At 48.2% G+C, this 27068-nt stretch overlaps 1 protein-coding gene across 2 annotated transcripts in view; it reads left to right on the top strand.

Annotated features, from left to right (window-relative positions):
* The window catches only part of kif3ca (kinesin family member 3Ca), a 263681-nt gene that overhangs the window by 172164 nt on the left and 64449 nt on the right, over positions 1-27068 (top strand). The window contains exons 4-5 of one of the 2 annotated variants that reach the window (XM_072498979.1): positions 1618-1752; positions 26815-26933. In XM_072498979.1, coding sequence (XP_072355080.1) covers positions 1618-1752; positions 26815-26933 — 254 coding nt within the window. The remainder of the gene's footprint in view (positions 1-1617; positions 1753-26814; positions 26934-27068) is intronic. The other variant, XM_072498981.1, reaches the window with a different exon arrangement.

Genomic DNA, 27068 nt, shown 5'->3' with positions numbered 1-27068 from the left:
GGCGTCGTTGTATCCACATTAGTCTGTGGCCCACGGATAGGCATCATTCGCCATGATCGCAGTGGATAACCCCAATTGCCCAAGAACCAGCCCTTCACCTGGGAGTGCGCCTCGAATATGTTGGGAACCATCGCGTGAGCTGCGCATATGTACATCTCATGATCACACTCCAGCTGCACGCTTATGGAGTGGAACCCCCTTTGGTGCGTGAATTCCACCCCCTCATGCGCCCATGCTCATAGGAAGACATGCGTCCCGTCGATCACCCCCTGTACCTGGGGCATCCCGGCGATGGCAGTGATCCCTGCTGCCTGGGCAATTTGGTGGGCTCGTTCTACATTGAAGCTGGTATGTTGTACCGACCGGGCATATAGGGCCTCCATGATGGCATGGATCACATGTGCACCTCTGTGCCCAACCAGGTCCAACCGGCTAGACAGTGGTCCCAGCCTGCACTGCAGCCCCTGCCCCCGCATAATCCCCCTCCCGCCCTTGTCTCCCATCCCCAGCCATTTCCCCTGACACTCTGCTCTCCACACTGCACCCCTGGACCCATCAGTGCCTGACACCAAGATGGCCTCTGGCCCAGCACCCATCCCTGCCGGGAGGGGTACCGGTGGCTGGTGCTACCCATGTAAGCAGTGTGCTCTGCGGTGCCCGTCTGGCCTGAAGGACCTAATGTTGGCGTCCCCCTTGGGTGGGCCATGTGCTGCCCCGCCGGCAGGGTGGCGCCCGGTTGTGGGTGAGGGGGTGGGGGCACCCATACGGCCAGTGTCGCTCTGCTGAACCATGCGCCAAGGTGGGCAGTCAGTGACTGCCATGCAGGCCGTGGCAATGGCGGTCCGTGCCTGAAGACCCCAGTCCCAGGGGACACACCCCAACCCCACAGCCCACCTCCTGGTCACCCCCTGCTACTCCACCCGGCCGGCCCTGGTGGATGCTCCCCACCCCTCCCCCGCCAGCGCTGCCAGTGGCAGGACCAGTAGCCCATGGCTGCGCCATTGGGAACATGTCCTACCTCCTCTCTCTCCCTCAGCAGCCGCGGAGCCTGTTTCCCAATTTTAAAAACCACAATTGAACCTCACCATCAGTTATTCCTCTTGGCAGAGGCGGAGCATCGCGGGAGCCCTGGAGAATACCGGGGTGGCCATGTTAATGATATGCCAATGGCGTTTACTGTACGAGCGGCATAGAATGAATTCACACCGCTGTCGAGGCACCGGATCATAGCATTCCGTTGCCGCCGGCCTCGATTTTCAGATGATGCGCGATTCTCTGCCCGATAGCGCTTCGCAATTCCGGCATCGCTGGATGGAGAATCCCGCCCAAGTTTTTATGTCTGTTGATTATAGCACACTAGTTAATGCCCTGTCAGAACTTTGAGACATTCATTAAGCCTTTTAAAAAAACATGCACTGAAATTGAAGGCAAACTGGGCACTAAGAATAGCACAAAGAAATTTCAGGCAACTTTACATTCAAAATAAGCGCATGAAAGTCTGAGAAAAAGGGATAAAATGACAGGAAAGTGAAAATTTATGAAATTCTGTCAAATAGCCTTCATACAGAAATGGAAAATGCAGTATTTACCAGTAGACATTCTACTCTCTTTAAATAGAAACGGAGAGAACGAGAAATACAACAGCAGGTGTTGCTACGAGATGAGGAGACAATGGAACTGAAAGACACATACACCTCACTCCAACAAGAAGTAGAAATTAAAACCAAGAAGCTGAAAAAGGTGAGAAAAAAAGTAAGAAATGACTTAATTCTTTATCTATTACTCTGACATTTTTTTTCAATTAAATGTTATTGATTTTTCTAATGTGTTGGAAACCATTGTATAAAGGAGTTACAGCCTCCTTCATCAAATTACATGAAAAAAAACTAACCTGAAAAACTACAACATTTAGAGGAAGCAGTGGGGTAGTGGTATTGTCCCTGGATTAGTAATCCAGAGATCCAGGATGATGCTCTCGCGACCTGGGTTCAAATCCCATCACGTAGATGGTAAAGTTTGAATTCACTCAAAATCTGGAATTGAAAGACTAATGATGATCATGAAACTGTTGTCAACTATTGCATAAATAACAAAAACCTAGAATGCAAGTGCATTGGGTTATTGGGAAGGCAAATGGCATATTCCTTTATTTGAAAGGAAATGGTGGCATAGTTGGTTAGCACTGCTGCCTCAGAGCGCCAGGGACCAGGGTTCAATTCCGTCCTAGGAGACTGTGTGGAGTTTGTATGATCTCCCTCTGTCTGCATGGGTTTCCTCGGGGTGCTCCGGTTTCCTCCCGGGTATGGAGGGATTTTCCAAGGAGGAGAGGTTAAGTAAGTTGGGCATGTATAAATTAGAATTTGGAAGAGTAATAGGTGACCTTATTGAGACATATGGTATTCTCAGGGGGCTCGACAGGGTAGATGCTGAGAGGATGTTTCCACATGGGGCGAGTCTAGGGCTAGAGGGCATATCTCAGAGTAAGAGGTCGCCCATTTAAAATAGAGATGAGGAGGAATTTCTTCTCTCAGAAAGTAGTGAATCTGTGGAATTCTTTACTGCGAAGAGCTGTAGAGGCTGGGTCATCAAGTATGTTCAAGGCTGAGGTAGATTTTTAATCAGTAAGGAAATCAAGGATCATGGAATCAGACGGGAAAGTGGAGTTAAGGATTGTCATATCAGATCAATCGTGATCTCCTTGAATGGTAGAACAGTCTTGATGGGCCGAGTGGCCTACTTCTGTTCCTACGCCTTATGGTCTTATAGTCTGACTGGTGATGCATGCAAACCAATGTACCAAACGCTGTGATGAAGAAAATTTACAAGTTGTTGAAGTCTGCTCTATAGGTCACAAGCTTCAATAAATCTACAAAAATTATTTCAAGATCACACACATTGGATTCAGTGACATTTTCACCAGTTCCTCTCCAGCAGCTCATATATGAACATATATAAAATGGTCGTAATAGCATAGCTTGAGGAAGCTGATTATTTAAAGGTGAGTATAACATTTCATTGTTTCTGCAAAGTGGAATAACCCCCACGTGACCCACGGGGACGACCCGATTGATCACCCCATGGCGCTTATGGAATATGAGCTCCCCCACTGATGGGCGGAGGCCTAACAGTGGGGCTCGTTAAAACCTATAAGTAAAAGCCAGCCAGGAAAGGAACAGACTTTGGGCGAGAAGGGATGTAATAACCCCATGAGACCCAAAGGAATAACTCGATTGATATCCCCAATCAATAAGATCATGGCTGATGTGGCTGTGGTCTTAGTGTCACTTTCCTGTATGCAACCCCCCCCCCCCCCCCCCTCCCCCCATAACCCTTGAATCGCCTTGCCTCACAAAATCACTCTATCTCTGCCTTGAATAAATTGAAAGACCCAGCCTCCACTACATTCTGCGAAGAGAATTCCACACACCAAAGACCTTGTGGGAGAAAAGGTTCCTTCTCATCTCTGTCCTGAAGTGGAAACCTCTTATTTGCAAACAATGTACCCTAATTCTAGCCTCACCCACAGGATGAAGCATCCTTCAGGTATTCACCCTATCAAGTCCACTCAGGATTTTATATGTTTCAATCAGGTTACCTCCTATTCTTCTAAACACCAATGGGTAAAGGCTGAATCAGCTCAACTTTCATTCATAAGACAACCCCTTCATCACAGGAATGAGTCCAGTGAACCTTCCTGAACTGCTTTTCAAGCAATTATACCTTGTTTTAAATAAGGAGACCAAAACTGCACAGAGTACTCCAGATGTGGTCTCACTCATGTATTATACAGCTATAATAAAACTCCCCTAATTTTATATTCTTGCAATAAATGCCAAGATTTCACTTGCTTTTCTAATCACTTGTGTACCTGCACAATGACTTTCTGTACCAGAACATCTAGATTCCTCTTTACCGCCAAGTTCTTAAATTTTTCTCCATTCCTTTTTTATATTCTTCCTGCCAAGGTGAACACATTCACAACTGCCCTTGTTATACTCCATCTGCCAAACCTATGTCCCTTTGCTGACTCGCCACCTCCTTTTTGACAACTTACTGGAGTCAATGGGAATCAGGGGGGAAACTCTCCACTGGTTGGAGTCATACCTGGCACAAAGAAAGATGGTTGTGATGGTTGGAGGTCAATCATCTCAGCTCCATGATATCACTTCAGGAGTTTCTCAGGGTAGTGTCCTAGACACAACTATCTTCAGCTGCTTCATCAATAACCTCCCTTCCATCATAAGGTCAGAAATGAGGATGTTTAAGGGTGACTACAATATGTTTAGCACCATTCGCAGTCCATGACCAAATGCAGCAAGACCTGGACAATATCCAGGCTTGGGCTGACAAGTGACAAAATACTTTTGTGCTATACAAGTGCCAGGCAATGACCATCTCCGATAAGAGAAGATCTAACCATCGCCTCTTGACATTCAATGGTATTACCATCGCTGAAGCCCCACAATCAACATTTTGGGGGTTACCATTGATCAGAAACTGAACTGGACTAGCTATATTAATACTGTGGCTATCAGAGCAGGTCAAAGGCTAGGAATCCTGCAGCGAGTAACTCACTCACCCCCCCCCCCCCCCCCCCCCCCCCCCCCCCCCCCCCCAGTGTGTACCATCTACAAGATGCACTGCAGTAACTCACCAAGGTTCCTTAGAAACCCACGACCACTACCATCTAGAATCTAGAAGGACAAGAGCAGCAGATACCTGGAAACCCCACCACCTGGAGGTTCCCCTCCAAGTCACTCACCACCCTGACTTGGAAATATATCGCCCTTCCTTCACTGTCGCTGGGTAAAAATCCTGGAACTCCCTCCCTAACAGTACAGTGGGTGTATCTACACTTCAATGTTCAGTAAGGCAACCTTCTGAAGGGCAACTAGGGAAGGGCAATAAATACTGGCCTAACCAGCCATGCCCACAACCCGTAAATACATTTTTTTAAAAATTCCTACCTGGTGTCATCGGCAAATTCAGTTACCATATATCAGTGTCTTCAGCGATGGATTGTAAATAGTTAAGGACAGCACTGATCCCTGTGGCATTTCACAAGTTACAGCTTGCCAATGCACTGGGAATTTTCCAGAATCCAATGAATTTTGGGAGATTATAATCAATGCATCTGAAATATGTGCCTTTTGAGACCCTAGGATGCAGGCCATCCAGTCCTGGGTACTTGTGAGCCTTTAGGTCTAATAGTTTTCCAAGGGCCCTTTCCCTGGTGACAGTGATTGCATTAAGTTTGTCTGTCACATTCACCTCTTGATTTTCAGGAATCTTTGAGACATTTTCTAAGTCTTCTACCATGAAGACAGATACAAAATACCCAAATAAGTATCCTTATCTTCCTGATTTGACCATGTGTCCTTCTGGTTTAGCACAGTGGGCTAAATATCTGGCTCTTAAAGCAGACCAAGGCAGGCCAGCAGCGTGGGTTCAATTCCCGTACCAGCCTCCCCAAACAGGTGCCGGAATGTGGCGACTAGGGGCTTTTCACAGTAACTTCATTTGAAGCCTACTTGTGACAATAAGTGATTTTCATTCATTTCAAAGAACCTTTCTTTCTCTCTGGGACAAATATTTTCTGGGTGTTATTAATATCTCCTTAAAAGTCTGCCACTGGAACTATACTGTGCTACAATTTAACCTAGTTTCTTTGTTCACCTCAGCCACTCTCTTAATATTCTCATAGTTACTTTTATTTTGGTTTAAAACACTAGTTATGGACCCATATTTCTCCATTTAAAATTGAACATGAAACTATATCATGTGATTGTTGTCACCTGGAGGTTCCTTTTTCATGAGGCTATTGATTAATCCTGTCTCATTACACATTACTAGATCTAGGGCAGCCTGCTCCCTGATTAGCTCCAGAACACACAGCTGTAAGAAATTGTCCCAAAAACACTCTGTGAACTCAGTTTCCAGGCTACCTTTGCCTATCTGATTTTCCAAATCTACATGTAGATTAAAGTCACCCATAAGATCTTCTCTCTGTGCGGATCTAATGACATCCTTAATTAACAGCGCTACCCCACCACCTTCTCCTAGCTTCCTGCCATTTCGATATGTCAAATACCCTTCAACCTCAGGTTCAGTCTTAGTCAGTTTTCAGCCATGCCTTTGTAATGCCTATCAGGTCATACATATTTATTTCTATCTGTACGCACAATTCATTCCTTTTGATACAAGTGCTACATGCAACCAGATACAGGGACTTAAAATCATTTTTTTGTCATCTTTAGCTTCATCTGCTGGCTGTTTCTTACAATTGTCCGTGCTATCTCTTCTCGTCACGCTCTGGAACTCATTACCCAAATTGCTGCCTGTCTCTATTGCTTTGTTGTTTTCCTTCACTGGGGCTCAGCAGGTTAGAGGCAGAATTCCAGGCTTCAATAATCAGAATTTTTCCTGTCAACAAAAGAGACAGAAACTAGAGTTAGCAATGGCCATTTAATAATCTGCATCTCGTGTAATAGTAATAAGATTTATCACTGGAGTGAGCTGGTTCCAAGATTTCCCCAGTGTTGGACACTAGACCAAGGGTTTTCATTTCTGATGAACTCCTGGGTTATTCCCCTATATCTCTTCTCATTTTAATCCTTCTCCCTACTGTTTAGTCGCAAGCTCTCTGCACTGCCCTGGTTATGAGGTTCAAGCATGGTTCAGTTGTACAATTCGAACTTTCCCGCTTTCGTTCTGTGATGTTAATACAATTGATTGTCAAGTAGTGATGGTTCGATTCTCTCTTGTTGGAGAAGACCATTGCCGGGCACTTGTGTGGAATGAATTTTACTTTCCACTTACCAGCTCAAGCTTGAATCTTGTCCAGGTCTTGTTGTATATGGGCATGGACTGCTTCAGTATGTGAAGAGTAGCAAATGATTCTGAACATTGTGTGAATATGGGCAGCACGGTAGCTTCACAGCGCCAGGGTTCCAGGTTCAATTCCCCGCTGGGTCACTGTCCGTGCGGAGTCTGCACGTTCTCCCCGTGTCTGTGTGGATTTCCTCCGGGTGCTCCGGTTTCCTCCCACAGTCCAAAGATGTGCAGGTTAGGTTGATTGGACATGCTAAATTGCCCTTAGTGTCCAAAAAGGTTAGGAGGGGTTATTGGGTTATGGGGATAGGGTGGAAGTGAGGGCTTAAGTGGGTCGGCGCAGACTCGATGGGCTGAATGGCCTCCTTCTGCACTGTATGTTCTATGTAATATCCTCACCTCTGACCTTATAATGGAGGAAAGGTCATTGATGAAATAGTTGAAGATGGTTGGGTAGGGCACTACCCTGAGGGATTCCTGCACTGATGGTTGGGGACTGAGGTGATTGAGCTCCAACAATCACAACCATCTTCCTTTTTGTTAGATATGACTCCAACCAGAGGAAAGTTTCCCCCCTATTCACCTTGACTTCTGTTTTGTTAGGGCTCCTTGATACCACATTTTGTCAAATGCCGCCTTGATGTCGGGCAGTCACTCTCACCTCACCATGTGAGTTTTGCTCTTTTGTCCATGTTTGGACCAAGGCTATAATGAGATCAGGAGCTGAGTGGTCCCAGCGAAACCAAACTGAGCATCCATGAGCAGATTATTGCTGAGTAAGTGCTGCTTCGTAGCACTGTGATGACATTTGTCATCATTGAGGGTAGATCAATGGGGTGGTAATTGCTTGAGTTGGATTTATCCTGTGTTTAGTGTAGATAGATTATGGATTGACAAAGGAGTCAAAGGTTATGGGGGCAGACAGGAAAGTGGAGTTTAGACCACAATCAGATCTGCCATGATATTATCAAAGGCAGAGTAGGATCGAGGTGCTGAATAGCTTATTCCTGCTCCTAATTCTTCTCTTCTTGCTAGCTCCACATAATGCTCTTTTCCAAGTTGATGCCAAACTCCTCCATGCCCTTGACAATGCCAACAGGTTTTCTGGCAGGCAACTAAATGCACCAAGCGTTCATTGTACATTCCCATCAGTCTTTTCTGTATGCTGCCCCATTAAAGTCCTCATCTCAGTCTCCTGCAGCAGAATTTGTGTGTGACCCTCCCACCTTGGCACCGTCCCTCTCAAAGCTGCAGGCCACTCATGCCGGGTGGCTCACCACTTGCAGACCTCATCTTTATGCGGTGCCAGTATCTGAGCTGGTGGTTGTGAATGACAGTGTTTCATCATCACCAGTGTTCTGCTCCCTTTGTATCTCACCAGTCCATGTCCCTGAGGCAGTTTTTGATATTCTAGGAGGGTAACGATGAAATGAGGGAACAAGGGTAAAGTAAGAGGTTCTGGTAAGGAACATCTTCTAATGTTTCGACCCAGCCACACTGGCCGTAGCCTTAGTTGCACTATTTCATTGATGGCCAATACCATGTAGCGCAGCCAGTCTTTTGCTGGTTAGGTGTTGTTTTGTGGGGTATGTGCTATCGTGTCCTCCAAGAGAGAGGGATGTGTGTTAGTGATTGTGATGCAATTTGTTTGGATGATATGCCTGCCACAGTTGAATAGCTTGCAGTGTATTCTGGGTGGAGGTTTGCAGCAGTGTAAAATGTTTGTAAATGAATGAGGCTATGAATGAGTTTTGCTCGATGGAGACTGCCGGTAACGAAGTGAAGGTGGCAGGGGTGGTGTGGGTGTTGTGGTGAATCCTGCATTGCAACAAAGTCTTCAAACTAGACTGCAAACATTGACAATCTTAGCTGTCTGCTCCCTTTACCATTTCAGTGTCTGTCTGGTCGATGCCTGATCCTTTGTGGACAGAGGACCTCTATCTGCCTGTCTATCTCCTGCACCAGTGTCATGCCAGATAATTTTGAAGCACACTCTTTCGTCTGTAGCACCATTTGTTATCTTCATCCTTCTCAGAACCTCTTCCCCAGCCACTTCCAGTATCTGCTGTAGCCAAGTGCACCCACACCACTGTAAATGGTGCAGGTTATCTTCAAATAGAGTCAGCCTTGCACACAGATTGTTACCCCCCCCCCCCCCCCCTGCTGAGGTGTGCAGCTTCTCAGCAGCGTGTTTGGTGCTGGGTTACATGCAGCTGCCATTATGATTAGCTGGCTCCATATCTGCTGGAGTGTGGCTGAGTTTCTGCCAGGAGAGCTACAGCTTCAAATTGAACACCTATCAGCAGAGACTGTCATTTATGAAAAACAAAGGAGTCCAGCCAAGCAGCAACTGCTGCTGTGTCTGTCATCTTTCTCCAGTTGCACTAAAAAAAAAGTTCCCACTGCTGGCTACAGCAAACGAAAAAGAGCAAGAAACGTACCAAGAGAAACCTGCAATAATGATACTTGGTGCTGTCTGTCCGGACTGTTCGATAGGTCTGTGGGTTGATTTACTGGCCAGAGTCTGATGATCTGGACATACGTGAGATTTGCAGAGGACTGAATCGCATGGCACACCAATGATTCGTGGTTGCTGCAACAACAGAAACAGTGGGATGAGGCTGTGACACGAGATATTTAACACACTTCTGTTATGTAAATAATGTTAAAATTCTTACTGGGGGAGGGGAGAGGGGGCTTTGGGCGAATTATCTCTAGACCAATTCAACATATTCGGATCAATGCAATCATAGAGTCCCTAGTGCAGGAGGAGGACATTCGGCCCATCGAGTCTGCACCGACCCCCAGAAAGAGCACTTTACATATATCCACTCTCCCACCCACCCTGCCCTATCCCCGTAAACTAACCTGCTGATTCCCGGACACTAAGGGGCAATTTTGCATGGCCAACCCACCTAACCTGCGTAACTTTGGGCTTGCCTATAGTGCACAGAACTCAAAATGCTTCAATCCTGTAGTTGAGTGTTGTACTACTTTAAATTACTCTTGCTATGTATAATCAGTGAGAGGTCTATAACCACCCATCTTTCACCAGTTTCTCCAGACTTTTATTTTATTAAGCTGCAATTTAGCGTGGCCAATCCACCTTCTCTGCACATCTTTGGGTTGTGGGTATGAGACCCACGCAGACACAGGGAGAATGTGCAAACTCCACACGGACAGTGACCCAGGGCCAGGTTCGATCCCAGGTCCTCAGCACTGTGAGGCTGCAGTGCTAACCACCGTGCCACCGTGCTGCCCTTCAGTTTCTCCAGACTTAACCCAAGTTGGGAATGACAAAATCTATACCAGTTTTCACTGAATAAACATTTCCAAGTTCTTTGTCAGGCTATGTGGAAATCCCAGTGAGAAATGTTTGTCTGCGATTTTATAGTCATTGTGAGCTTTGGTTTGTGATCAGCCTCACTGGAGAGATTGTTTTTATCAAGGATAGAATGGGATTGCATGGGAGGGAAGGAAGGAATGAGCTGGAGATCATAGAAATTATAGAACCCCTATAGTGCAGAAGGAGATCATTCGGCCCATAAAGTCTGCACTGATCTTTGGAATGAACATACTACCTGTTCTCCCTGATCTATCCCCGTAACTCTACCTAACCTTCACATCCCTGGATACTAAGGGGAACTTTATCATGGCCTATCCATCTAATCTGCACATTTTTGGTTTGTTGGATGAAACTGGAGCACCCGGAGGAAACCCACGCAGACACAGGGAGAACGTACAGACTCCACACAGACAGTGACCCACGGCTGGAATTGAACCAGGGTCCCTGGCACTGTGAGGCAACAGTGCTAACCCCTGTACCAGTGGCATGAGCGGGATGCTTTTGCCAGAATGAAACGTTTTGATTCATTTAAATGATTGGAGTCTTTGATTAAAGAATAACCAGAAATCCTAGGCTGGATTCTCCGGTCGCCGACAGCAAAATCGCTTTCAGCAAATGGCCAGGGAATCTGAGTTCCCAACCAAATCGGGGGCGGCGCCGCTTTCGCGATGCTATGCCCCCTCCGAGTACGCTGCGTCACGTATTGACGGCCGCAGGACATTTCCTGAGGCCCGCCCCTGATGCTTCATCCTGACCGGCCGAGTTCCCGATGCCGTGGGTCGCGTGTGGTCTTACCCGTCGGGGACTCGGCGTGAAGGCTGCGGACTCAGTCCAGCGTCGCCACAGGCATAGGAGGGCCGACCCGCGGACAGGGTGGTGGGGGGGACATTATTCGGGGCTGGGGCCACTGTGGTGGAATCGTCCGAGGCACATGAGCCGGCCAAAGGGGGGAACTATTTTGCGGGCCAGGTCCGTGAGCAGCCGCCACCATGTTGCGCATACACGGCCACGAACCCGGCAATTCTCCGGAACGTATCGGCAGCTAGAGCCGGGTGCTCTACACTGCCGTTCTGCGAGCCCTCAGCAAAACGCGGAATCGGTGGCCATTTTGCGCCTTTTTTTTGGGTGTAAAACCCCACGGTTCTCACGCCGGCGTGGGGCCATAGCCCCAGAATCGGAGATTCCAGCCCCCTATGTTTGAAGAAGTGCTGTGTTATGATCACAGCAGATGTTAATTGCTGAGCAAATCCCAGAGGGTAACTTGGTTTACGGGCCTTACCCTTTTTAAAATACTGAAAACGAGAAGGAAATGTACTGATCCCTGCATGCAAGACCATAGAACATAGAACATAGAAAAATACAGCACAGAACAGGCCCTTCGGCCCACGATGTTATGCCGAACCTTTGTCCTAGATTAATCATAGAAGTCCAGTAACACTTTCGGGATTTAAAAAATTAAAAGCAAAGTATTTATTAACCAGTAAAAGTAAACCATAAGTACACAAGATTACAGTTACACAATTAAAATTAGACTTACAAAGCATTGCCCCGCCCCCCCCCCCCCCCCCCCCCCCCTCCCTCCACCGCCCCACTCAAAAAGACTCCCGACTTGCTGGGACTCACAAGTAAACACCTTCCAGGCAACACACTAATTTTAGAAATCCAGTAATATCACCTAAGGCAAAGTTAGTGTCACTTTAATAATGGCTTACCATACGACCTCTCAAATTCACTTCCACTCTGCTGTGGAAATCGAAGAAATCTTCAGACAAAAGACTGCTTTTCGCAGCCCAAGACTTTCCTGGCTCGACTGAAAAGCTGATTCAAACTTTTCATCTTCTCCCAGCCCAGAGCTGTTTCTAGCAGGTCTTCCTCACACAGCCAACCCCTAAGCTCTCCACAGTAACACTGAAAAATTTCTCCCCCCCCCCCCTTCATCTCAAGTTCCATTGTTCTCACACCTCTTTGAAACTCAAATCCTTCCAAATATGAACTCTTTCATGTTTCCATTTTGTCTCTGTTTTTGGGTCAATAAAATGAAATATGCTGGACTGGATTCTCCGCCAGCGGGATGCTCCATCTTGCCGGCAGCCTGGGGGTTTCCCGACGGCGCGGGGCTGCCCCACAATGGGCAGCCCTATTGACTGGCAGCGTAACGGAGAATCCCGCTGGCATGGTGAACCTGAAAGGTGGCATGGCGGGGCGGAGAATCCAACCCGCCCTCTTTGTTTGGAACTTCTGCAAGATGCAAAATGTTTCTCATCACCTCTGACTTCCCGTTGATATTCAAACAAACTCCCAATTTATCTAAAAATGCAAATCTTCGATCCAACTTATTTATTTGTACCTCAAAGCCATAATATCACATGACAAATCACAAACCTAACACTTGTATTTTATCATGTCCTAAACCTCCCAGACAATCTGTCTCTAGTAAACTTCCCCCAGCTTAATTAAATAATTTGCACACGCATACACAGACACGCACAGCCTTCTTCACAGATTAACACAATATTCTTCCAAAAGATTTTTTTTTAAATCCATTCTCACAACTGTTGTAATAACGGTACTAATTTTTGCCACAAATGTTTTGCTGGTCTCGGCTAGTGAGAGATTATCAAGGTCCAATGGTGCTTTGGTGCACTGCAGCGTCAGGATCTAGTGCCATAGTTTCAGTCTGCTACCTGCTGAGTTTCTGTTTTTAGCTGCACTGTAGATGAAAAAAATACTGGAAAAAGGGGTGAATAAATTAATGTTCCCCATGCCTTACTCCTGCAAACGCAGACCATACATAATGGCACTGGTGGTATCATCCTCCAGATGCAATGAAAAAGCTAAGAAGGCCAAAGAGAGCAAGTGTTCAAAGCTAATAATAATAATCTTTATTAGTGTCACACGTGGGCTTACATTAACAGTGCAATGAAGTCACTGTGAAAATCCCCTAGTTGCCACACTATGGCGCCTGTCCGTGGGAATGAACTTGCAGTCTGAAGCATTGATTCCCCAGCCACTCCATCATACTGTTTGGGGGGAAAAGTACAATTGGAGCATTTTTAATAAGGATTAGTATTTGGATGGCAATCATCAGTAATAATTCTCCTTCCCTAATCCATGTAGCAGTAACACCCCAATCATAACTCTCCAACTGCAGTCCCAGCACAGACAGGGTTCATCCCTGTTATGTGTATGATCCATCTGGATCGGTAGCCAATATCTAGCGAATGAAGTTATGAAAATACCTCATACTATAAACTCCACTGTTGCTTTCAAATCGGTATCCCGCGTACTTTTGATCTACAGACAGTGTTGCATTTTCTACTTTGAACAAGACAAAAAGTGTTTTGTGTGCCAGGTGTAAATAGCTTTTGTTAACTAAGGAATTTTCTGATTCAGACACAACAAAGGCACACACAGCCCAGTCCGCTCTGCAAAACCGTGCTCGCTAACACCTGGGGACTCGTGCCAAAATTAGGAGAGATGTCACAGAGACTAGTCGAACAACAGCCTGACATAGTTATACTCACGGATTCATACCTTACAGATGATGTCCCAGATGCCACCTACGCCATCCCTGAGATGATTGCTCCACAGTGGTTTTGCAAATGAGAGGGAATGGCCATGAGAGTCCTCAACATTGACTCTGGTCCCCATGAAGTCTCATAACATCAGGTCAAACATGAGTAAGGAAACTTTCTGCTGATTACCACCCACCGTCCTCCTTCAGCTGATGTATTCCATCATGTTGAACGCCACTTTGAACAAGTACTAAGGATAGGAAGGGCATGGAATGTACTCGGTGTGGGACACCTGAATCTCCATTATCAATAATTGCTTGGTAGCGCCACTAATGACTGAGCTGGCCGATTCCTGAAGGACATGTCTGCCAGACTGAGTTTCAGTAAATGGTTAGAGAGTTAAGAGGGAAACACCTACTTAATGTTGCTCTCACCAATCTACCTGTTGCCAGTGCATCAGTCCATCATAGTATTGCACAATCGTTGTGGAGACAAAAAAACATCTTCACACTGAACACACTCTTCCTCCATTGTGATGTGTGACATTACCACTATGCCAACGAGATAGCTTCAGAACAGGTCTAGAAGCTCAAACCTGGACATCTCTGAGATGCTTTGGGCCATCAGCAGACCTGTGTTAAACCACAATCTGTAACCACATGGCCCAGCATATCCCACAATTTACCATCGTCACATAGCCAGGGGTCCAACCTTAGGTCAATGAAAAGTGAAGGAGAGCATGCCAAGAGCAGCACCAGGCTATAGCTAAAAATGAGGTGCCAACGTGGTGGAGTTACAACACAAGATTACATGCATGCTAAACAGCGAAAGCAGTATGCTGTAGACATAGCTAAACAATTCTACAACCAATGTATCAAGGCTCTGCAGTCCTGTCACATCCAGTCATGAATGGTGTTGAATAATTAAACAATTGACTGGAAGAGGAGGCCCTATAAACTCCCCATTCTCAATGATGGAGGAGCGCAGCCCATCAGTGCAAAAGTCAAGGCTAATGAATTCCAAGCCATCGTCATCCAGAATAATTGAATGGGTGGATCCATCTCAATCTGGTCTTGACGTTCCCACCAACATAGACGCTAGTCTTCAACCATTTTTATTCAGTCCACATGATATCAATAAATAGCTGAGCACATTTGATATAGCAAATGCCATAGACCCTGACAACTTATTGCTGTAGTGCTAAAGACTTGTGCATCAGTGCTGTCTCTATCTCTAGCCAAGCTGTTCCAATACAATTACAACACTGGCATCTACCTGACAAATTGGAAAATTGCCCAAATATTCCCTGTCCACAAAAAGCTGGACAAAGGCCAGTCAATTTAACATCAGAGCTGGGTACGGTTTTAGAGGCAATAGTCAGGGAATACATTACCAGGCCCTCAGAGACGTATGAGTTAATTAAGGAAGCCAGCATGGTTTTATAAAAGGCAGATTGTGCTTGACTAATCAAATTGAAGTTTACAATGAAGTAACAGAGAACATTGATGATGGAATACAATGGATACTGCCTGTATGGATTTTAAGAAAGTGTTTGACAAAGTATCACATAAAAGGCTGACTAACAAAATTGAGGCTCATGGAATAGGAGGATCAGGTGTCAGTTTGGATAAAAATTGGCTTGAGGACAGAAAGCAGCAAGTCCTGATTATTTTTCAAATAAGAGTATGGTAGACAATACTTTCTTCAAGAGTCAGTGCTAGGACCACTGCATTTTTGATATATATAAATGACATGGGGCGAGATTCTCCGACCCCCCCACCCCCCCGCCGGGTCGGAGAATCGCCGGGGGCGGGAATCGCGCCGCTCCGGTTGGCGGGCCCCCCCGCGCGATTCTCCGGCCCGGATGGGGCAAAGTCCCGCCGCTAAAATGCCTGTCCCGCCGGCGTAGATTAAACCACCTACCTTACCGGCGGGACAAGGCGGCGCGGGCAGGCTCCGGGGTCCTGGGGGGGGGCACGGGCCGATCTGGCCCCGAGGGTGCCCCCACGGTGGCCTGGCCTGTGATCGGGGCTCCACCGATCCGCAGGCGGGCCTGTGCCGTGGGGGCACTCTTTCCCTTCCGCCTCCGCCACGGTCTCCACCATGGCAGAGGCGGAAGAGACTCCCTCCACTGTGCATGCGCAGGAATGCCGTCAGCGGCCGCTGACGCTCCCGTGCATGCGCCGCCCGGAGATGTCATTTCCGCGCCAGCTGGCGGGGCACCAAAGGCCTTTTCCGCCAGCTGGCGGGGCGGAAATTCGTCCGGCGCGGCCTAGCCCCTCAGTGTTGGGGCTCGGCCCCCAAAGATGCGGAGCATTCCGCACCTTTGGGGCGGCGCGATGCCCGACTGATTTGCGCCGTTTTGGGCGCCAGTCGGTGGACATCGCGCCGTTTCTGGAGAATTTCGCCCATGATATTGGATTCCAAAGGGAAATTTCATAATTTGCTGATGATGCCAAACTTGGAGGTGTGGCAAACAGTGAGGATGATATTAAGTGATTGCAATTAAATAGGTTAGCAGGATGGGCAGACAAGTTGCAGATGGAATTTAATACAGAGTAGCGTGACGTGTATTTTGAAAGGAGGATAGGGAAAGGAAATACATATTTAATAGCATAGTTTGAAAGAGTGTGCAGGGACAGAGGGGTGGTGGGGAGAGGGGAGTGCATGGTGGACGTCATGTGCATCGATCTTTCAAGGTGGCAAGACAGTAGTTAGCAAAGCATATGGAATCTTTGGCTTCATAAATAGAGGTATAGCGTACAAATGCAGGGAAGTTATTCTGATATGGTTATACTTCATAAAGCTCTGGTTCGGGTATTGTACCTAGCTCTGGTCACCATATTGTAGGAATGATGTGAAGGTTCCTGAGCGAGTGCAGAGGAGAACAGTTCCAGGGGTGAGCGAATTTAGCTATATGTTTGGGTTGGAGAAGCTGGGATTTTTCTCTTTGGAGAAAAGGAGGTTCAGGGGAAATCTGATAGATAAGTTCTTATAAGTTAAACATTAACGAATGACGCAAGGACTAGGGGACACAGATTTAAGGCTTTGATCAAAAGACATGGAGATACGGGAGGAAGAACTTTTTTTAAGCAAGTATTGACCTGCAACTCGCAACCCGCGAGTGTGGTGGAAGCAGAGGTAACAAATAATTTCAAAAGGAAACTACTGGCACTTGAGGGAAATAGACTTGCAGGGCAATGGGGATAGAGTAGGGGGATGGGAGCCAGCAGACTTGACGGGCTAAATGGCCCACTTCTGTGCCACATTTTGTGGGGGTGGCAGAAGTCCTGCATAACTGAAAGTGTGTGCGACCCCACATTAGCATGCCCTGGGCCACATTTTGCCAAAAACAGTCAATTGAGCGGCTGCTTCAGGGCTGCCGTCCCTATTAAGGATGGCAGACTGTGCCAAGAACTGCCAGGATTGACTGGTACCCCAGACACCATTGGTGAACCATGCTAGTAGCGTTGGCCACATTCACGATGCAATTCTGCAACTCATCAAGGCTTCTTTGCCAGCATTTCCCAAACCCACATTCTCTATCACTCAGAAGGCCAAGGGCAACAGGCACATGTGAACCTCCAAGCCACGCGCCATCTGAATTTGGAAATATATTGCCATGTCTTCATCATTGCTGGGTTTAAATCATGCAAACCCCTCCCTAACAGCACATACACCACATGCACTGCAATTATTCAAGCAGATGACTCACCTATGCTTCTTATCAGCAATGCCCACATTGTGTGAACCTAGTAAAAAAAATGTCCTTTTATATTTTCCACACAACCTACCTGACTTCTAATGAACCAACTGCTATCATTTTTGTTAACTTCCCCACATACCATTGAGCTTTGGGAGATTTCTGCAATACTTTTGGCTGTCATCCACCATCTGTTCAGGAGGTAAATGCTCATTATGTTAGTAATGATGTAAAGAAACCTGATGCACGATTAATTGAACAAAGACTAGAGTTGGATACAACTGAGGCTTTATTGCTCTAAGATTTGTGGCCTCCCACAGCAGCTGGCGAAATGGCTGAATGGAGGACACGCATATTTATACTCCGCCTACTGGGCGGAGCCAGCAGGCAGGGACTACCGGCGAACCTGTAGTACAGGTCCTACCTTACATCACCTAATATAGGTGCAACAGTGGTTTACCACATTCACCCCCTGTTAGAATTGAGTCCGGCGGGGGTGATGGAGAACTATATACAGCAATGAATCTATAGTTAAAGTATTTGAGCAGAAACAAAAATGTCTTTTGAAGTCCGGTGCCAGTTAGAGGTTTACCCGGTCCGGTGCCTTGATGTTCCGCTGGGAGCGACGTAGTGGTGGCGGCGATGTCGATGCTGGCCCGATGTTCGGTGACTCCGGGAGCGTGCCAAAAGCCTCTTCATCTTCGGGCGTGGGCAGAGGAAGGACGGATGGTCCTGGTGGGGTTAATGCTGGGAGCGCCGGGGGAGGGGAGGGTGGCGTCGGGCCGGAGGGGTGTGTGTGTGTGGAACCTGCTGGTGCCAGGTCCCTGAGGGAGACAGTATCCTGGTGGCCATTGGCATACTGGGGGTTTGCATGGAGCAATTGCACCCTCTCCACCAACGGGTCCGCCTTGTGGAGTTGCACGTGCCTACGGAGCAGGACTGGTCCTGGAGCCGCGAGCCAAGTTGGGAGCGACACTCCGGATGTGGGCTTCCTGGGGAAGGCAAAAAGACGTACATGGGGTGTGTTGATAGTGGCGGTGCACAGCAGTGACCGAATGGAGTGGAGTGCATCAGGGAGGACCTCCTGCCAGCGAGAGGCTGGGAGATTCTTGGACCGTAGGGCCTGTTGAACGGCCCTCCACACCGTCCCGTTCTCCCTCTCTTGCTGCCCGTTTCTCCGGAGGTTATAGCTGGTCGTCCTGCTGGAGGTGATACCCCTGCTGAGCAGGAACTGACGCAGCTCATCGCTCATGAATGAGGATCCCCTGTCACTGTGGATGTAGACGGGGAAACCGAACTGAGTGAAGATAGTGTTTAGGGCTTTGATGACGGTGGCAGACGTCATATCGGGGCATGGGATGGCGAAGGAGAATCTGGAGTACTCAACGACCACACTGAGAAAAGACAGTGTTTCGGTCGGTGGAGGGGAGGGGCCCTTTGAAATCCACGCTGAGGCGTTCAAAGGGGCGGGAGACCTTCACCAGGCACGCACGGTCCAGCCTGTAGAAGTGCAGCTTGCACTCTGCACAGACCTGGCAGTCCCTGGTGATTGTCCGTACTTCCTCGACGGAGTAGGGCAGATTGCGAGCCTTGACAAAATGGTACAACCGTGTGACTCCCGGGTGACAAAGACTGTCGTGCAGGGCCCAGAGTCAGTCTACTTGTGCACTGGCACATGTACCTCGGGATAGGGCATCGGGGGGCTCGTTGAGCTTGTCGGGGCGATACAAAATCTTGTAATTATAGGTGGCGAGCTCGATCCTCCACCTCAAGATTTTATCATTCTTGATCTTGCCCCGATGCGTGTTGTTGAACATGAAGGCTACCGACTGTTGGTCGGTGAGGAGGGTGAATCTCCTGCTGGCCAGGTAATGCCTCCAATGCCGCACAGCCTCAACAACAGCTTGGGCCTCTTTTTCGATGGATGAGTGCCGAATTTCTGAGGCATGAAGTGTGCGGGAGAAGAATGCCACGGGTCGGCCTGCCTGATTGAGGGTGGCGGCTAGGGCGACGTCCGATGCGTCGCTCTCTACTTGAAAGGGCAGTGTCTCGCCTACTGCGTGCATCCCGGCCTTGGCGATATTGGCTCTGATACGGGCGAAGGCCTGTTGTGCCTCGGCCGCCAGGGGAAAGTGTGTGGACTGTATCAGTGGGCGGGCCTTGTCCGCATGGTTTGGGATCCACTGGGCGTAGTATGAGAAGAACCCCAGGCAGCGTTTGAGGGCCGTGGGGCAGTGGGGAAGGGGAGCTCCATGAGGGGACACATGCAGTCGGGATCGGTCCCCAGAACTCTGTTCTGGACCACATCGCCAAGTATGGCTAAGTGGGTCATGCTAAATACTCACTTCTCCTTGTTGTAGGTGAGGTTGAGGAGAGTGGCGGTGTGGAGAAATTTGGCAAGGTTGGCATCGTGGTCCTGCTGGTCATGGCCGCAGATGGTGACGTTGTCGAGGTACGGATAGGTGGCCCGCAAACCGTACTGGTCGACCATTCGGTCCATCTCCCTTTGGAAGACCGAGACCCCATTAGTGACGCCGAAGGGAACCCTGAGGAAGTGATGGAGACGACTGTCCGCCTCGAAGGCAGTGTATGGACGGTCCGATTTACGAATGGGGAGCTGGTGGTAGGCAGATTTGAGGTCTACGGTTGAGAAGACCCGGATCTGTGCAATCTGATTGACCATATCAGATATGCATGGGAGGGGGCACGCGTCGAGCTGCGTGTACCGATTGATGGTCTGGCTGTAGTCCACGCCCATTCTGTGTTTCTCCCCAGTTTTAACGACTACAACTTGGGCTCTCCAGGGGCTGTTGCTGGCCTCAATGCCTTCCCGAAGCAGCCGCTGGACCTCGGACCTGATGAAGGTCCTGTCCTGGGTGCTGTACCGTCTGCTCCTGGCGGCGACGGGTTTGCAACTGCGGTTAGGTTTGCGAAGAGAGAAGGTAGATCGACCTTTAGGGTCGCGAGGCCACACACAGTGAGGGGTGGTAGGGGCCTGCCGAATTTGAGGGTTAGGCTCTGGAGCTTGCACTGGAAGTCCAGGCCTAGTAGTAGAGCAGCGCAGAGGTTAGGGAGGACATAGAGGCGGAAGCCGCAGAATTCTACGTCCTGGACCGTGAGTGTGACCATGCAGTACCCCCCCGGATCGCGACGGAATGGGATCCGGAGGCCAGGGAGATTCTTTTCTTGGCGGGGTGTACCGCGAGAGAGCAGCGCCTTACCGTATCCGGGTGTATGAAGCTTTCGGTGCTCCCGGAGTCCAGCAGGCAAGAGGTCACGTGGCCATTGATTTTCACGCTGGTCGAGGCAGTGGCCAGGTTGTGCGGACGAGACTGATCGATCGTCACTGAGGCGAGTCGTGGTCGGTCGTCGCTGGCATCGGATGATGGGGAGCCTGGGGGACCCAGGTCCTGGAATGCTGTCGGTGTCCATGCCCCTGGGGGAGACAAGATGGCGGCGCCTGACGATCCTGCGGGGGACAAAATGGCGGCACCCATGGGCCGCACGTTTCGGGGGTTGGACAAGATGGCGGCGCCCATGGGCTGCACGTGGACTGAGGGAGGGCAGATGGCGGTGCCCACTGGCCGTGCGTGGTCCGGGGAGATGAAGATGGCATAACGATGAGTCCGAATACAGGAGGGAGATAGAGAACCTAGTGGAGTGGTGTAGCGACAATAATCTCCCCCTCAATGCCAGCAAAACTGAAGAGCTGGTAATTGACTTCAGGAAGCAAAGTACTGTACACACCCCTGTCAGCATCAACGGGGCCGAGGTGGAGATGGTTAGCAGTTTCAAATTCCTTGGGGTGCACATCTCCAAAAATCTGTCCTGGTCCACCCACGTCGACGCTACCGCCAAGAAAGCACAACAGCGCCTATACTTCCTCAGGAAACTAAGGAAATTCAGCATGTCCACATTGACTCTTACCAACTTTTACAGATGCACCATAGAAAGCATCCTATCTGGCTGCATCACAGCCTGGTATGGCAACTGCTCGGCCCAGGACCGCAAGAAACTTCAGAGAGTTGTGAACACCGCCCAGTCCATCACACGAACCTGCCTCCCATCCATTGACTCCATCTACACCTCCCGCTGCCTGGGGAAAGCGGGCAGCATAATCAAAGATCCCTCCTGTGGTGTTGGGTGCTCTGGTGCACAGATGAGCCAACACAGTTGTATGTGGTACAACTCTATTTTATTTTAACTCTTATAATACAGTTCGTTCTGGATACTCTGCACGTGTTGGTTGCCACTGCCGACCCAGTGGGACTGCCACGCGATCCATTCCCTGTCGCCGTGGCATCCGCCGTCACCCTGAGCGTGCCATCACCGAGGCCGCGACACCGCCCGTCCGGAGCAAGGTCTGGCGTGCGCAAATCAGAGTCGGCGCTTGGCTGCTCCCCATCTGGAGTCCGGTCTGCCTTCCGTCGATGCCCCCCGTCCGGAGTGCCAACAGGTTCACTGGAGGCAGCCGAGATTCCCTGAAGCTGCACTTCTGGAGTCGGAACATGCAGGAATGCACCAACCAGTGGAGAGGGTCGAGCCATCGAGGGTGGAAGCGGTGCGCCGCCACCGCAGTCGTCAGTGGTCCCACCGTGATCGTCGAGTGCCTCGGTACGCACTAGGCGAGGTCTGTCACCTTGCACCTTTTGCATGGGAAGTGGGATGCTGTCGTCACTCGTCTCACATCCCGTGGATAGATCCTCATTAGCAGCTTGCTGTTCACTAGGGTTGGGTAAATTGTCAGAGTTTTCATCTGGTGGTGCACACCATGTCGGTGGACTGTCATTGTCTTGCCGTTGTCCTTCATTTGGGCTTTTCTTCTTTGGAATTTTAAATCTTCCCCCAGACATTGCAGAACCTTGTTTATTACCCCAAAATTCTCCCATATGTATGGTCTCGAATATAGGATCCAATGTTTCTATCGACATTGTACTATTTTCCAAAGAACATTCCGTTTCACTTTTCTTCTCAGGTACCTCATATGTATCTTTGTCTAATGTACATGCCTTCTTGCTGTTCACGTGAGCATGGCAGACTTGCATCGTCTGCCGCTGGTTGGTCAGGAGAGGTTGCTAGACCCTCATGGTCTTGTTCCTGCAAGGACTGCACATTGGAGTCTTGCGTTGCTTCTATCGTGGAGGCTGTCCACGAGCTCTCTGTGGAGGCTTGTGACACTGGAGTCACTTCTTGTTCGTGCAAGGACTGCGCTCTGGAGTCTTGCGTTGCTTCTATCGTGGAGGCTGTCCACGAGCTCTCTGTGGAGGCTTGTGACACTGGAGTCACTTCTTGTTCGTGCAAGGACTGCGCTCTGGGGTCTTGCGTTGCTTCTATCGTGGAGGCTGTCCACGAGCTCTCTGTGGAGGCTTGTGACACTGGAGTCACTTCTTGTCCGTGCAAGGACTGCGCTCTGGAGTCTTGCATTTCTGCAATTGTGGAGTCTGTCCACGAGCTTGCTGTGGAAGCTTGTGACACTGGAGTCACTTCTGGTTCATGCGAGGACTGCACTCTGGAGTCTTGCATGTCTTCTTTCATAGAGTCGGGAACGTTGAGCGGGACGTGGACCACGCTCTGTGTGGCAGCAGGGCACTCTCCGTGTGCTTGCACCGCTCCCTGTCTGTTAATGTCAGGCTGCAGCATCATCCGGTACTGATAAGTTGGAACGTCATATCTGCTGGATTGAAGATCCTCAAATCCGAAAAATGAATCCGCATCTGCGTCGGATTCAATGTGGGGGCCGCCAATGTGCAACACGAAAGGTTCGTCCGAGTCATAGTCGTATAGGACCACGGAGCTATCATTGGGCTCGCGAGGTCCGGAAACACTGTAAAGATCGTCATCGAAGTATTCAAGGTCGGAATCATCGGCTTGTGCGTAGGTAACTGCTTGTCGGAGGGTTCTTCGGAGGTCAAATTCATCTCCTGGGTCAATTTGCGGCAATGTGCTGTCATTCCAGGTGAGGGAAGGTTGTTTTACAGCTTTAACAGATTTTTGTTTTTTTGATTTGGGACGTTTCCCTTTTAAATTGGATTTGGGACATTTCCCCTTTAAATTGGTGCAGTCTGGGGCCTCTGACATCCTGACGCTCGGTATGTAGCACGTAGGAAGCGACTGCGCATGCTCAGATCGCTGTTCCTTTACCGATGGCCGTTTTCTTGACTGCGCATGCGCAGCATCTCGCGCATGCGCAAACGAAACTTCCGGTTCTGCGCACTGCTCGCGCAACTGTGCTAGCGTGATACCTTTAGCAAGATGGCCGCCAACCTCGGCCCAGCCCTCTCTCAGGCCCGGGATTTCGACCTCTGGGAATTCGGGCTCCGGGATCCCAGCCACGAGGTGAGTACTGCAGCTTTTCTTACCTTTACTTGCCGATTGGATTGCGTTTTCTTCACAGTACTTGGAGAATTTGTCCAGGACTGCCTGGTAATCGTACCTTTGCTGCCTCCTGAAGAACCTGAACCTTGTGAATATTTCTCTTGCCCTTGCACCGGCGATGGTGAGGAGAAATTCAATTTTTTCGCTATCATCCAGGTCTTGGAGTTCAGCTGCCACCAGGAACAATTCGAACCATTGCCGGAATCGCCGCCAGTTTTCGCGGAGATCGCCATAGCACTGGAGCGGCTGCGGAACCGGAAGCTCTATCATTTTGCCTGGGCACTGCTGGTTGTCTGTGTACACTGAGGTATGCCGGCAGGTATCGATCCACTCCTGTACCATGTGGTGTTGGGTGCTCTGGTGCACAGATGAGCCAACACAGTTGTATGTGGTACAACTCTATTTTATTTTAACTCTTATAATACAGTTCGTTCTGGATACTCTGCACGTGCTGTCTCCCTGAGTGTGTTTGGTAACAGATCTGTCCTGGTCCTCCTCTGCAGCTAATACTGACCACCGGGGGTCGTGTCTGTGCTTTTATATCTTTCTGTCATTGGTTGTGGTGTTGTGTGTTCTGATTTGTCTGTTGGTGTGTCTATCATGATGTGTGTGTTTGAATATCATGACACCTCCCACCCGGCTTACTCACTCTTCCAACTTCTTCCATCGGGCAGGAGATACAGAAGTCTGAGAACACGCACGAACAGACTCAAAAACAGCTTCTTCCCCACTGTCACCAGACTCCTCAACGACCCTCTTATGGACTGACTTCATTAACACTACACCATGTATGCTTCATCCGATGCCAGTGCGTATGTAGTTACATTGTGTGCAGGAGAACCTTCTGGAACAGTACATTTCCAGTCCTACCAGGGATGAAGCTGTGCAGGATCTGGTCCTAGGAAATGAGGCAGACCAGGTTATTGAGGAGAAAATATGGAACAAAAAAGAGGCATATGATACATGTCGGAATAATAATAGCAATAGAAATCAGGAAGAGTATCTCAAATGCAGGAGAGAGGCTAAGGCTGAAATAAGAAAAGCTAAGAGGAAGCATGAGGAAAGGATTGCAAGCTGCGCTAAAACAAATAGTAAAATGTTCTTCAAACATATTAATAGTAAAAGATTATCGAAGGGTAGAGTGGGGCCCATAAGGGACAAGGAGGTAAGCTGCTCACTGATGCGGAGAGTATAGCAGTGGTACTAATTGAGTACTTCGCTTCTATCTTTACCAAATTAGAAGATGGTGACAATGACCCAGTTGAAAATGTGGGTGGTGAGCAATTGAACAATATAGTGATAGATTAAAAAAAGTTGCTAAAAAGGCTGGCAGCACTCCAGGTAGAGAGGTCGCCAAGCCCGGATGGGATGATTGCTGAGAGAGGTAAGGGAGCAAATTTTCCAGGCCTCTCTCAACACAGGACTAGTCCTGGGGGACTGGAGGATTGCAAATGTGATGCTATTGTTTAAGAAACGGGCAAAGGATAACCCAGGAAACTACAGAACTGTTAGCTTGACATCAATAGTAGGAAAACTGATGGCCATAATATGGGAAAAGATAACTGCACACTTAAGAGAAAAATAAGTTAATATTGGACAGTCAATATGGCTTTGTCAAGGACAGGTCATTCTGACAAATTTAATTGAGTTCTTTGACAAGGTGACACATGGCAGTAGATGAGGGTAGTGCTGTAGATGTTGTAGATTTGGACTTTCAGAAAGAATTTGATATGGTGCCACATGGCAGTTGGTTAGCAAATTAGAAATGTTTAGGATTGATGGGTCCTTGGCAGCATGGATTATAAGTTGGTTAAGAGATCAGAAACAGAGGGTAGGACACTTGGGCATTTCCCAGACTGGAGATGAGTTGAAAGTGGTGTTCCCAAGGCACCTTATTTACCAAGATGGCACCAGAGCGAGGCGACTCTCTGCGAGCTCTCACAAACAGATCCACTTTTTACTTAACTTATACTCGTTCTAATCTTTTAGTTACATTGTATATGTTGTGTTGCCCTATTATGTATTTTCTTTTATTCCCTTTTCTTCTCATGTACTTAATGATCTGTTGAGCTGCTCACAGAAAAATACTTTTCACTGTACCTCAGTACACGTGACAATAAACAAATCCAATCCAATCCAATCCTCAATGAACAGAAAAAACAGATAATCTAGTCATTATTTACTCGGCCATGATCATAATGAATGGTGGAGCAGGCTCGAAGCGCCAAATGGCCTCCTCCTGCTCCTATTTCCTATGTTTCTATCACATTGCTATTTGTGGGAGCTTCCTGTGCGTAAAGAGGCTGGCATATTTCCTGCATCACAAGTGACTACACTTCAAAACACTTTATTGGCTGTAAAGTGCTTTTGGGCATCCTGTGGTCATGAAAGGTGCCACATAAATGCAAGTTTCCCTTTTGTACGTGTATAGCCGTTATTCATGTTGTACCCGAATGAATCATTCTTTCTCAGTTGCTGCACAGGCTTAATGATTCATAAAGGAACTGGCGCTCCTCATCAAATTAACTCATCTGCTTTAACACAATGCAAGTGGCACGGTCTGTTGCAGCTCTGTGGACAAGAAACGCTTGAGGATAATCTATCTTGGTTAGCGCTGAAATCAGTACTTAAGCCATTTTTCAATTTTACAGATGAAAGAATTAGGTCAGCTGCTTTGGCTTTCTCTTACAGATCAAATCCATGAGTGGCATGCATATGGTACTAAAGTTAGGAATGAACTTACAATCAGGGTTTGAAGGTTTTGGTGTAATTCTGCCAAACAAAATTCTGTTACACTTCGACAAGATGATCAGCCGTTAAATGCTTGTGCATCTGTAGGGGAAATCATATGAAAGCTTGCTGTTGAAAGTAAGCATTATTATAAATATGATCTGTAATTGCTTGTAAATACTTAGTTATCTGGAAAAAGATTAAAAGTTTGATGAATCATCTCATATTTTAGATTCTACTACCTTTTCGGAATATAATAATTAACACTGGTGAAAATGATTCCCTTCTCTCTCATTCTCATTATCCCACTAAAGCTCTTCGCAAAACTTCAGGCTGTGAAGACTGAGATTCAGGATCTACAGGATGAACATGTGAGGGAGCGACAGGACCTCGAGCATACACAGAATGAACTGACACGAGAGCTTAAACTCAAGTAAGTCTCAAGGTCTTTGGTGACTTTATCTCTTCAGATGCTGGCTTTCTTCACAATAGTGGGGAGGAACAGAATGACATTGCCCAAGATCTGTGCATCATTTGTTGTTGGGTACCTACGGCAGCAGTACTACTG

The sequence above is a fragment of the Scyliorhinus torazame genome, chromosome 4 (genome assembly GCF_047496885.1).
Source record: "Scyliorhinus torazame isolate Kashiwa2021f chromosome 4, sScyTor2.1, whole genome shotgun sequence".
NCBI classification, from domain to species: domain Eukaryota; kingdom Metazoa; phylum Chordata; class Chondrichthyes; order Carcharhiniformes; family Scyliorhinidae; genus Scyliorhinus; species Scyliorhinus torazame.
Note: the sequence above shows the minus strand (reverse complement) of the source record. Positions and strands in the feature narration are given on the sequence as shown.